This window comes from Azolla caroliniana, unplaced genomic scaffold (assembly GCF_043228905.1).
Source record: "Azolla caroliniana isolate FFs.n. ecotype wild unplaced genomic scaffold, voAzoCaro1.0.p SCAF_10, whole genome shotgun sequence".
Classification (NCBI taxonomy): domain Eukaryota; kingdom Viridiplantae; phylum Streptophyta; class Polypodiopsida; order Salviniales; family Salviniaceae; genus Azolla; species Azolla caroliniana.
The window spans coordinates 6,468,357-6,481,606 of NW_028230445.1; the positions used below are offsets into that span (position 1 = coordinate 6,468,357).

Genomic DNA, 13,250 nt, shown 5'->3' on the forward strand with positions numbered 1-13,250 from the left:
GAGGGTGTTTTTCTTACACGAATGGTTCAATCATTCTCGAATGCGAATGTACGTATGGTACGTATGGTTCATACTATGCAAGTTGAAAGGACAATATTCCTCAATAGAATGAGGAATATGTTTTGAGTTCATCAAACCAAAACTGGCAAGTCACTTTGGCCATGTCTCAACATTAAATTTGATGAAAAGTTCAAGTTGTATGAGACTCATCAAGCTTAATGTTTAATGTCTCTCATGAGGCCAATGTGACCTATGAGACCAAAACAAGATACATTTCATAGCTCGTATAGTGAATCGAAATTAACAATCCATAAGCTAATGGGAAAGAGAACCAAAAACTAAAAGAGCATGTTGACATAAAATAACCTCTACATTTCTACCTTGTTTTCAAGAAGTAAACCACGAAAATTGACAAATAGTGAAGATGTGAGAACATTTAATGGTCTGGTATATTGAAGAATGGATTTATTTGGACACAAACAGAACCAACATCCATAGGGAATGGAAGTTTAGATCACATTAAAGACTTGCACCCTAATACAAATTCCATTTTAGTTGTAGATTGGGACGTGTGGGTTCAAACCCACTCAATTGGCATGCCATCTTACGTTGCATGTGTCTTGGTATAAATTATTTCTAAAACAACACATGTAAAGTAGATGTTCTCTAATGACACCATTGTGTGTACACTAAGCTTGATTTTATTAAAATAATATTCAAATGTAATAGAAGAGTTCTATTTGAAAATGTATGAAAGGCATAACAAAATTAAGCCCAAGGATGCATTATTAAGTCTTGGTCATTATCTATCTATGCGGCATGTCCATTGGCCAAGTGACTTATTAAGGTTAACCCAACACATCAAGGGAATTTGCCATTTTATACATTTAAATGCCTTTCTTTAAAGAAAATCGGAAATATGCAAACTAGTATGTACATATTTGAGACCAAAACACACATACACACATGATGCAAAACCGTTTTGTGATTTGGGTTTGTTAACAACCTTTTTGTTCTAAAAAACTATGCAATCAAAAGTGACAAGATGGAAGGAAGCGGGAATACTTGCGACCAAGAAATCCATATAATGAATGGCGCAACCTACTAGGAGGTCAGACAACCTTATTCTCTGGGTGAAGGATGGGTTATTCATTACCATTCTCAATTATTGTGAATTGATGGGTAACAAATCACTTACACACAGGCAGTTTTTAGATAATTCCTTCTTGTTGACATTCCAATGCCTTGTTAAATCAACCTTGGAATCGTAAAAGTCAAGGTTTGATTTTGGCAATCGATTTCTCATGTCATCCATATTGAGGGTTTCACGGCATGACAATCCAAGCATTACCATAAATTGTGGGATTTGGTCAATGGAGCGAAAATAATATATATTAGAGGCCTACAAGATGATGACTTGATTAAATAGTTGGGGACTCCAATAAGGTGTACTAGCTTGTAGAATGGCTTACCAAGGTGCAAATTTTGTCTCAAATCATCCGTCTTCTACAAATGATAGGGATATCATAATAAAACGTAAACATCGATGTGGAAATCTTGCTGACTAACAAAACAAACACGTCGACACATTGTGTATGAGTGCATATGTATGTGTTAGTGAGTTCTGATAGAAAAGGAGGACCGGATAGAGATGTATATTATCGAAGCGAAGATGGAAGAGAGAAGTGTAAGTAACATGGTTTGTGTGTGCATGTGAGTGAGAGAGACAGAGATAGTGGATGTATGTGCTTGTGCGAGAGAGGGAAAGCTGGCAGGGTGGATAAGCCGGAAAAGCTTTTGTAGAAATATCTTATGTCCGGACAAGCGTCCATTCCGAGTGTATGAGAGAGAACAAGAATGTCGAGTCGTAAACAAAGATTGGGATTGGGTGAACCTCTCTGTACTTCTTCTTCTTCTTCTTCATATGTGTAACGGAATATTAAATTATTTTTATGTAATAATAGATCCATCAATTAATTTAATTTAATAAATAAATAACCCAGTTTTTTTCTCTTTATTTACTCATCTCACCTCTCCCTTCTTTCTCTTTTGCTCTTTTTTTTGGGGAATGACGTCATAAACTTGTGGGCGTCCTGCAAGCAAATGATGGGAGTTGACTAAAACCCAACAAAAACAAAAAAACAAAATCCCCAAAACAAATCAAATACAGAAAAAAAAAATTCAAAAAGCAAAAACCCAAGTCCAACCAAAAAAGCATAAAAAAAGAAGGAAAAGCTAGATCTCCCACATATTTTACCCGAATGCAACCCTAAGTTTCCTTGTTTTAATTCGTTGTATACGACACGCTCCTTTGTCTCCCCCCAGTAAATAAAGAGAGAGCATTATATGGATTCAATCATAAAAGAGAGCAATATATGGATTCAATCATTTCCACTGTTGCGTAAACAATTGCTGAAATTTGTGCATATAATCCTTGAGGGTCATCGGGCAGGGGTCGACCAAAGGGCATTCGGAGAAATAAAGAAATCACTAGGGTAAATTGTATGTATTATTAAGATTTCCCTGTAGAATGATATAGTGTGCAAACCATGGACGACTATGCATATATGTACTTGTGGGGCCACCAAGAGCAATTTGGGAGAAATCGAGACAAAAACGTTTGAGTAGAATACGAATGCTTGGCTTGCATCGTATGTTCTTCTGTACTTGTTAGGTCATTTTTCTTTTTTGATGAGTAGCATCTACTTATGGTGATCGAATATGTACGTGGGTATGTGATTGTGAGGTGATAGCACATGTATGGAGACTCGATATGTGTATGCATGTGTCCTAAGGGCATCACACTAGGGTAGCCGCATGCATCATAGACATGTTTGCTTCATCAGAGAAGAGAATCTTACGGAATTTATTCTTCCATACTTCATTTTAACAAATTTGTGAGAGGCTATGTACCCCAAGTATCCTATATACATACAATCCACTACACACATAGGAATCATGTGTTTTCTTTACCCAAGTTCTCTAAAGTACTTTGACATCCTTTATTTCACTTCCCCCCTTTCCCCATTAAATCCACATAGGGAAAACGCTCCACACACAAGCTTCGCGTGGGACATGATCACGATGCGGGCCGAATGATTGATAAAGAAAGAAGAAGGAAAGAGAACAAGTTGGGGGAATAACATTAGCTCGAGAGTGTCCTTTCAAGATACATATATATTCATATCGTTGTCAAGGACAATCTCTGCGCCCCTTCCCCACATACACACACACACACACACACACACACACACACACACACACACAAGACACAAACACAGACACAATTAGTGTGCAATTCAAGAAGCCCCCCAACATTACGATATATTGTCGTAAACTCGAGAGGGACATGCTAATATAAGAACAACACGCCTCACTACCGAGCCTCCCCAGGCGTGGCCTTAGAGCATGGCAAAGGAGCTAAAATTTTAATCCCCCAACATGATTAAGAGGGTGTTGGATCGAAGGTCGGGAAAATGTGATGTCCCACCGGGAGCGAGTCAGTTTAGGGTTTAGGGTTTCACCCCTCTGCCCCCACTTTCCCACACACACATACACACACAACAAAATTCTGTCCTTAAGTCACATGGAGAGATTCTAATCCACTGTTGCTCTAAAAGGGGCATGTAAAAAAAGTAGCTGCAGGAATAGATATGCCAAAAAGTGCCTGCCTGTTTATATATGTGTAGCTATAAATATCCTTCCAAAAATCTTTTGGCCCATGTAATTTGAAAAGCTAATTTGGGATTAAACATGGTGCCCAAATAGAAAAGAAAAAACATAAAAAATTAAAGATTTAGCAGCCTAACAACAATCAACTCAAAAACAGTCGCAGGAATTTTGAACAAATTATAAGCAGTTTTTTAAACACAGTTGCAGGAATTTTGAACTAATTAGGAGCAGTTTTACCACAGTAGCAAGGAGTTTTGATGAGATTAGGAGCAGTTTTAACGCCTTGTGGCAATGTGATGAAAAGCATAACACACACACACACACACACAGAGAGAGAAAATTTGGGGACACATATGTGTGTTGGAAAAATAGTAATTGATTTTATGAATTTGGTTAACTGATTGAAAACTGTGATTTATATAAATGGTTGAATCATTCTCAGCAATAAGTTCCCATAATATGAGGAATGTACTCATGACAGGAAGTGAAATGAACGGTTCTAATTATGTGGTTTAATCTGATCAGCTAAAATGATGACAAGATTCTAATTCACATGGTGATGATGATGATGATGATGATGATGATGATGATGGCGATGGCGATGGCGATTCTGCCATGCAGAGACCTGAAAGAGAGGGGTATGTTGCCAGCCTAAGAGAAGAGAATTACTGGTGATGACATAGCTTGATTCACCAAGATCTTCTTCATCATAGTGATAGAGTCGATAGCCTTCAGAGGGGTAGTGGAGCCTAAGCAGAAGCTTGGCCTGAGCTATGGCAAAAGGACTGATGGGCAAAGGCTTATAGCCATTCATCATCAGCAAATTACTGTGATGATGATTATCTCCAGACCTACAGCTGGTCCTGAAATCATCTCCTTCCTCATCACTATCTGTGTAAAGGCCATGCTCTTGTGACCTAATAATGTACTCAGAGTAGTGGCCCAATGCATTATTTGCATGCTGGCCATGGTGCTTCATCTGCTGAATCATGTCATCATATGATAAGATGCAGCTCTTGATTTGGTGCTTGAGGAGGGTGTCCTCGAGAGCCAGCCGGTGGGGGCTCGAAGGCGGGAGGGTCGCCTCCAGCGACTGCGCGAAGGCCGCGAAATGCCGGAATATCCCCGAGAATCTGGGGGCGGAATATTCCCGGTAGTAGGCACCGGGGTCCGAAGGGCCGGGGTCAGGATTCGGGGCCGGACGATTTTGGGTCTGGGGGTTTAGCTTGGGATGGGGTGACCGAGGGGACCAGGTCGGGCTCGTGGGGCTTACGGAAGGATCGTGGCGCTCCCCGAGTGTCACGATGTCTGGGCGGAGCGCGCGGATGATGTCCTCCGTGAGGCTGCCGTAGTCCTGCGGTGCGAAGATGCAGTTTACGACCACGAGCCTTCTGGCGGAGGAAGAGGGGGTGCGGCCGTGGTGGGGGTCCCGTGCCCCCGACAGCTCCTCGATACTTCCCGCCACCGAGAATTTGAAGGGGAGCCGGAGCGAGTCCGCGAACTGCGAGAGCCGGAGCCGCATCCGCTCGACGTGGTCATCGTGGTGGCCCTCGTGCGAGGATCGCGCGGGGCCTGCGCCCGCCTGAGCTTGATCGGGATCGGGCTCAACTGCTGATCGTGCGAGGGGCGGGATCAAGGTAGAGATCTTGAGCCGTATTCTCGGGCTCATTGCATGAAGCGGAGGAATGGCGGCGGACGAGGGTTCCTCCATATCATTACGATCCGTAGGTATACCATTAACTAACTGCTTTGACATGGATGGATTAATTCTGCTGCTTCTAACAGTAGCAGTAGTAGCAGTTGAGATTTGATTAGGATTAACACTAGTGTTAATGTTAGCTGTAGTATTAGTAGTTGGAGTAGCAGTTGAGGAGTGATTAGGGTTAGCTTTAGTGCTAATTTTAGGGTTATAATAATAACTAGGGTTAGTGAGGATATTGCTATGTATGGCTTGCATCAGAGGTGGCCATTGCACCCCATGGGCCATCGCCCCTATATCCACGATGTGGACCTCCATCATTACATTGTCTGCAGTGTCATTACCATCGCCATCGCCATTGTCCATGATCCACACCCCATCCTGAGGATCTCTAGATTCCATCTGATTTCTGTCATTACAAGCCATTTTGTTGGCGAAGATTTCTGACGAGTCATTAGCGGAGGCGGCCGCCAATCTCTCCATCATGGCTTCTAATATCACTTGATTTGCTGTGAGATGAGCAAACCTCAGGAATGGAGTGGCTTGATTGAATGCTAAATACGCATCCTTAACCTCCTTCATCTGCATATAATTGTCATTATAATTTCTACAATCCATTAAAGTGCAACTGCTACTGGTTCTGGCTATATTATCCGTATGAATCTGATGATTATTATGCATTATCGATCCCAGCTTCTCCATTTCGATCCTTGCTCTGAAGGCCTCTAAGAAATGCTCCACAACCTTCATATTCACAGTGGATTGGATATGACCTGCAGCGTCTAATCCTCCGTCGTCATCAGTACTGTCATCAGTACTGTCATCAGTACTGTCATCAGAATCATCTAATAGCCGGAGTAGGATCTGGTTATTATGTGGTGATCCTAGCTGCAGCCGTGTGTTTAATTCTGTCGTGCTAATCATATGGCAGCGATCACAACCAGAATCCACAGGTGTCTGCGTGGATAATCTTGGCAGCGATGGTGTTAAATCTAGTCTTTTTGCAGTAGAATCCAGATTCTTCCTCGAGCCAAGAAATCTCTCGTATAAGCTGTCTATCATCCTTTCAGATCTGGCCCAATCTCCTGCAGAGATCCATTTTGCACAGAGCCCCAACAGTCGGTGAAGATTAAGACGCTGCTTCTTCTTCTTCTTCTTCTTCTTCTTCGGTTGCTTGCTACAATCATCAGGGAGTAGCAATGCAGGAACTGCAGCGGCGGCACAATCACCGCCATAACGATTATCTTGGCTCTCCCTCATCATCATCATCATCATCTTCTTCTTCTTCTTTATCTTCTTCTTCTTCTTCTTCTTCTTCTTCTTCTGCTGCTGCTGCTGCTTCCTTTCTTGATCCTCCGTCTGCATATGAAGCTCGCCATCGCTGCTGTAAGGAAAATGGACGCCACTAGTGGTGCATTTCTGGTGAAGATCATTAGAGGTAGTAGAGATCATAGGCATGGAGGAAGAAGATTCAGAAGATTCAGAAGAAGAATCAGAAGAAGAATCAGAAGAAGAAGAAGATTCAGAAGAATCTGACTGCATACTACTACTACTGCCTTCTGCCGCCTAATTAGATAGGTAATGAAGGATGAATTAGGGATATAATTACATGTTAATAAACAAGGAAGGGTGTGGATTGTTGATTAGCAGAGCAGAGAAAAGTAATTCAGGAGTTTCTAGCCCTGCCTGTACTTTAGGCCTCAAGAAAAGAAAAAAAGAAAAAAAAGAGCAAAGAAAAAGGAATGAATATGTAAAGATATGTACATACATACATACATACATACATACATACATACATAGCCCTTGAGAAGAAAAAAAAGGAAAAAAAAAAGAAAGAGAAAAAGGAAAAAAAATAAACACAAAACCCTAAGACAAAAAAAAAGGAGAAAGGAGGAGATGGGTTTTTTTTTTTTTTAACTGAATTGGGAAGGGAAAGAAATGGACAAGTTGGCAAATGCAATAATATATGTAATCAAACTCAATAAATAATACTAACAATAGCAAACAACAGGATTTATTCCAATGCAGGAAAGGAAGGAGAATGTGTGCTTCTTTTTTTCTCTCTCTGTTTCTCTCTCTCTCTCTCTCTCTCTCTCTCTCTCTCTCTCTCTCTCTCTCTCTCTCTGTTTGTCTGTCTGAATGTGTGCTTCCCTTCTTCCCCCTAGTGGGATGATGAGCTTTTCTAACCTAAAATCAAAATTAAAACCAAAACTAATCATAGTAATAATGTGCAGAATTGTGGTTATGCATACACACCCAGAGAGATAAAGAGACACAACAAAGAGAGAGAGAGAGAGAGAGAGAGAGAGAGAGAGAGAGAGAGAGAGAGAGAGAGAGAGAAGGGGGGGGGGGGGGGGGAGTGGCGTGAAAGGGAAGTTGAGATTCATTCATAATTCCTCACTTTTAGCTTCCTTTTCTCTCTCTCTCTCTCTCTCTCTTCAGCTCACTATTTGGTAGTAGTGTTAGGAAAGTAAGGAGCTTGGAAAGTTGAACCATCAATGCTCTCCATGTATGGCATGGTATATGTATGTATGTATGTATGCATTTGAGTATGTATGTACATATATGCATGCATGCATGCATTTGTGTATGTATGTATCCATTCTGTGTTTGTATGTATATTTGTATGCATTAAATCCATCTCCCCAAGTTGAAAGGATAATTTGTGGAAGAGGAGAGGATAGAGAGGAAAGGATAGAGACATGTAGAGATTGTGTGTGTGTCATGTGTGTGTGTGTGTGTGTGTGTGTGTCTTTGTCATGTATATGAGTGTCAGTGTGTCATGTATGTATATGTGTGCGTTTGTGTCTGTGTATGTGTCATGTATATGTGTGTATGTGTTTTATGTATATATGTGTGTACGTAGTGTATTTTGGTCCATGTGTATGTATGTATGCATGTACATATATGGATGTATGTATGTATTTCTGTAGCATGTATGTTTGTGTGTTTGTAAAGGGGAAATGCGTCAAAGATATCTCACCCACATATGTATATGTATGTATGTACGTATGTATGTATGTATGTATGTATGTATGTAGTATGTGTGTTTGTGTGTTTGTGAAGGGGGAATGCGTCAAAGATATCTCGCCCACATATGAATAGAAGGATTTATCCTCCCCCAACATGATCATCAACATCACATAGTCATACACAAATCTAGACATCGTAATCAACATGATCGGGGATCATATAAACATTCACAATTCCAGGCACCATAATCAACTCAGCTTCAACAACTATAATGAAAACACAAGACTCCAACCTAATATATGTAAAAGCCTCATTGAGCACAAAAAATGGGCACCTTGTTCACACATGCCACGTTGTGTGGTGGTCGACTCACCTAACGTAACAAATAATTTAACAAAGACATACATGAACCCAAAATATAAGACTAACCAGTCACTTGAATCTCCAACATATATAGCAACTCAACCAAGAGGAGGTATTCTTGTTTTGAAAGGATAGTGGTGGTTTGATACATATGTGGATAGGAGTTTGTCATCTCCATCGAGCTACAATTGGTATAATGCGAAGTTACTAAGTTAATGGCTCGATGTGTAGTAGTGTGAATGGTAATGCTCACTATATGTTATGCATGGGTACACCTAGGCAAGCCTGAATGCATATATAGGATATTGAAGTGTAAAATGATTTGCAACTTTTTTTCGCCTATGCGAGGTTTACTAACTTACCACACACTCTTAGCTAGGTAGAAGTCTAGGTGAGATGTAAGGTCTTGTTTTGTTACTCATGTTATGGGTTGGTCAACTGTTTAATGATTTCACACATGTACAAGATAAAGGTCTTGGCAATTGGAATTGGTGTTTCAATGTGGTATTGTGCACTCTTTATAAGTAACAAAAAGTCTTTAAGGCCTATCCGGTATAAAAGAGTATAAGATAGAGAGTAAATAATGATTAATGAGGATTGAGAAATACTAGTTTATGTGTATGTGACATGTGTGTATGCATGGATGAGAAGAATGTGGACCTAGAATGTGTGCAATTAGTGAGAGAGAGAGAGAGAGAGAGAGAGAGAGAGAGAGAGAGAGAGAGAGAGAGAGAGAGAGAGAGAGAGAGAGGATGACATCACCATTTGATGTATTTCCTCCCTTCAGAGAAAGGTGTGGCCATGTTAGGAGTGATTAATGCCAATAATAGGCACAATTTATGACAATATGGATTCTCGAATTTAGCAATTCAAGACAGAGAGATTCGAAGGTAGAAAGTATTCCTTCTTGTGAGAACTTTAGAAGGTTCACACACCCATCTCTTTGTACCTTGTTTGGTGCAGAGACAAGAATTTAAAGCCCACATGGGACAATTCTATGGGATAAGAGTGCAAATTGCACAAAGGGCAATAGTTGGATACGGCGTTAGCACATAGTTTTGGTCTAAAAACATTTGATGATAACGACTTCCACGTGGACCTAGTTATGTTGCACCTCTTAGGGCCCATGAGGGAGTTGAGTGTGTCGAACAGGTGGGACCCATAGGGCCATTTTGGTGACAACAATATATCACGGGGTTTGATGCAACCATTGGGGCCCCTCGACTCCTTAGCTCGAGCCATTAGTTCAATGGAGTGATACTCTACATGCTCAAATATTGAAGATATAGTTTGGCTTGTATATATCGATAGAGAGAAAGACACAAAAAATGAAACCACACTCCCTGATGTGAGTGACGTAAAAAAATAAGAGTTTGAGTGTGCGCAAGAAGTGAGGGAGATTCTATTGGATAAGAGAGATTGCATGGAAAGAATTTGAGAGAGAGAGAGAGAGAGAGAGAGAGAGAGAGAGAGATGACGAGTTTTCTACTAGAGAACAATCAAGAAATTCTTCTAGAGGATCAGAAATTACTAGGGATATATCATATGACACATTTTGAGACTAGGGTACATAATTGTGATTCATGAGATAGAGACAAGAAAGACATTCTAACACTAGAGGAGCACACACACACACACAACCCTACTCTCTCTCTCTCTCTCTCTCTCAAACACACTTTAGTGTGTCCGAGGTGTATACTTGCGATCCACGAGATAGGTAGGGATATACAAGAAAAAAGACTAACGGACATATATCATAAAGTTACAAAATAGGATAACTATACATCCATCACAAATCCACATTGTGTATACTTGTGACTCATGAGAGAGAGACAGAGAGAGAGAGAGAGAGAGAGAGACACACACACACACACACACACACACACACACACATTTATTAATATAATTGTGTGTTTTCACCAAAAGAGAGAGAGGAAGAAGAAGAAAGAAAGAAAGAAGAAAAAGAAAGAAAACTACTGCCTCTCTATACGTCATAAAGATCAAAGAGGATAGGTGTATATGTATTCATAAATCATCAATTCTCTTCACTTTCTCTTTCTCAATGTAAATGTGTCCGTTTGTGTATGTATGTATCTGTCCCTTTGTATGTGAATATGTCTGTATGTAATATGTATGTATCTATCCATGTGCATGTGAATATGATTGTATGTATGCATGTATGCATGTAAGTATATGTCCATGTGTATGCATGCATGCATGCATGTATGTACGTATGTTTGTATGATGCATCCATGCATGTAAAATTGATTTGTGCATGATATGGATGACAGAATATAAGATTCCTATAAGTAGGTTTACATCGGAAAGAACATATGTTAGAATCATTCATTATTTTGTTATAGGCGTCTGCCGAATCATTAGACTATTTTAGGTTTTCTAGACGTTAACAAATTATCAGAGAATGTAAAATTTCCAAGAGAGAAAGAGGTTCCAAATGGAGATGGAAGACAAAACATCATGGGTAATGAACTTTATAGCTAGTGGTCCATCCAACAATGATACGTTGGAAAATATTTTCGGTGTCATTTTCATGATGTTGAAAGAATGGATCTACCAGGTTGCCCCACTTTTTGAGAAGGTTTTTTCTTCATGATGAAACAATGGATTCTTTTTCTTAGAAGTAACTTAGATTACCGATAGGAAACCTCAATATGAGATGCAAATTTGGAATGCTAATTTACAAAATGCCTCATTGGTAACATGGTGCTTAAAAGCATTGAAAAAGAATGTGAAAGTTGTTTAAATGGACAAATGATCAAAACACCAACTTAAAGAACACTAACTCATTAAGATCGGGGTTATGTGACATCCGAATAGTCTACAATCCTTAAATTTTTTGAAACCATGGATACCTAAAGTGTCCTTGACCCAAAAAGGGCACATATGAACACGGATCAACATTATTCATAACTTTTCCATAAATTCTGTTTCTTTTCTTTGGAATCAAAGGACAAACAAGGCATGCCATAAGGTGTTAGAATCACACGTTTCTCTTGATTAGGGTGTGTACACACATTGTGTCGAGTGGCACCATGCTAGATGTGAACTCTTCTATCTATCCAACAAAGGATAAACTCTATTACCCGATTTCTCAAACAATGGCTGTATGCAAACAATAACCTACATGAGTTCACAAAGGACAAAATTACCCAAATCGTAACACAATCTTCTACCTGAGACTAAGTATGACAATACCATGGTGCCTTTGTGCACATCATGAGAAACACATCCGTATGAATAGACAAAAGAGGAGAAGCTATATGACTTGGTGAATTTGGATGATCACTTGGTAAACATGATGCTTGATGGATGTCACAGTAGTCTATGATTATATATGACTCTTGTTGAATCTTTCATAGAAAAATAGCAAAGTTATCACAATTAATGTTTTACCAGAAGTTAAGGCGAAAAGATGGTAGATGCGACTTTAATGAAATGATGCATGTACACTTTTATATAATCATATAGATGTATTCTGTGTATGGTTTTATATAGTCAATCAATGAGGCTGGTAAATACATCTTAAGTGTAATTTCTGAATTGCAGTTGTTGATGCTTAGATGTAAATAATCAATAATGGCTAAATCGTTTCTCAAGACATTACATAAGAGACTTTGGATGTCCCCACAAATGATCTCTTACATATTCACATGCTTAACGTGCTTCAACTTGGAATTATAAATGTGTACATATGATGCAGACCTCACGCTTTACAACATTATGACTGTGTATTCAAGTTTGAGCAGTTGTATTCATTATAAAGATAATTCATTCTTCTTAACATGGCAAATTGATTTAAAACATTTACTCCATCATGAAGTCCCATTTGTTTTTATTATATTGACATTAACATTAAGAGCTAATTGTTTGACATTAACAATATTCATAAACATAACAATTGCAAATGATGACACATTATAACACTAGAAACATGACAATTAGGAATGAGTATCATTAATTAGCTACATATAAAGGGTTAGTTGCCCTTTTTGCACTCTTCTCTTCTATATGCCTATGTTATGGGTCATTTCGATATTGTGAGTTGTTATTTGAGAACAAGAGTAGGCTCTCTCACGACTTAGTCACATGATCGAGTCAGCATTGGGTTACATGGTAGATGCTATAGGAACATTCATCCTCACATTTTTTTGTCGAAAAAAGTGGCATACCAAGTATTCATCTTACCCATGCATGTGTAGGTGTAGGTTTGTTAATACGAAAGGTGTAAATGTGCATGGGGCATGCATGTACGAAATAATATAACAAGAATGTAAGGCCAAGTTTGAATTATAGGCACACAAATGGATTGATTGGAAGGATCTAATAATGTTCAAGTACACTATTTGTACTCATAGTACTAAATTCTAGCATATGTAAAAAGACATTATTATTAACATCTTAATATAGATATAGAGATACTAATAATTTTACTTGGAAAATCATTCTAATACATAAGAATAATTTTTTATTTGAATAATGATAAGAGTACAAATAATACTAGAATTGATGTTAATGCATTGAC

General features: G+C 39.1%; 1 protein-coding gene across 1 annotated transcript; it reads right to left on the reverse strand.

The window, feature by feature from the left end:
• Window positions 1-4,216: 4,216 nt before the first annotated feature.
• LOC147858879 (uncharacterized) lies at window positions 4,217-6,913 on the reverse strand. The gene has a single exon (XM_087325700.1). The coding sequence runs from the start codon at window positions 6,911-6,913 to the stop codon at window positions 4,217-4,219; it is 2,697 nt and encodes an 898-aa protein (XP_087181826.1).
• Between the last annotated feature and the right edge of the window lie 6,337 nt (window positions 6,914-13,250).

What these genes read in the sequence shown, in the direction of transcription:
- LOC147858879 (XM_087325700.1), bottom strand. Translation starts at nt 6,913, where the DNA reads ATGCAGTCAGATTCTTCTGAATCTTCTTCTTCTTCTGATTCTTCTTCT.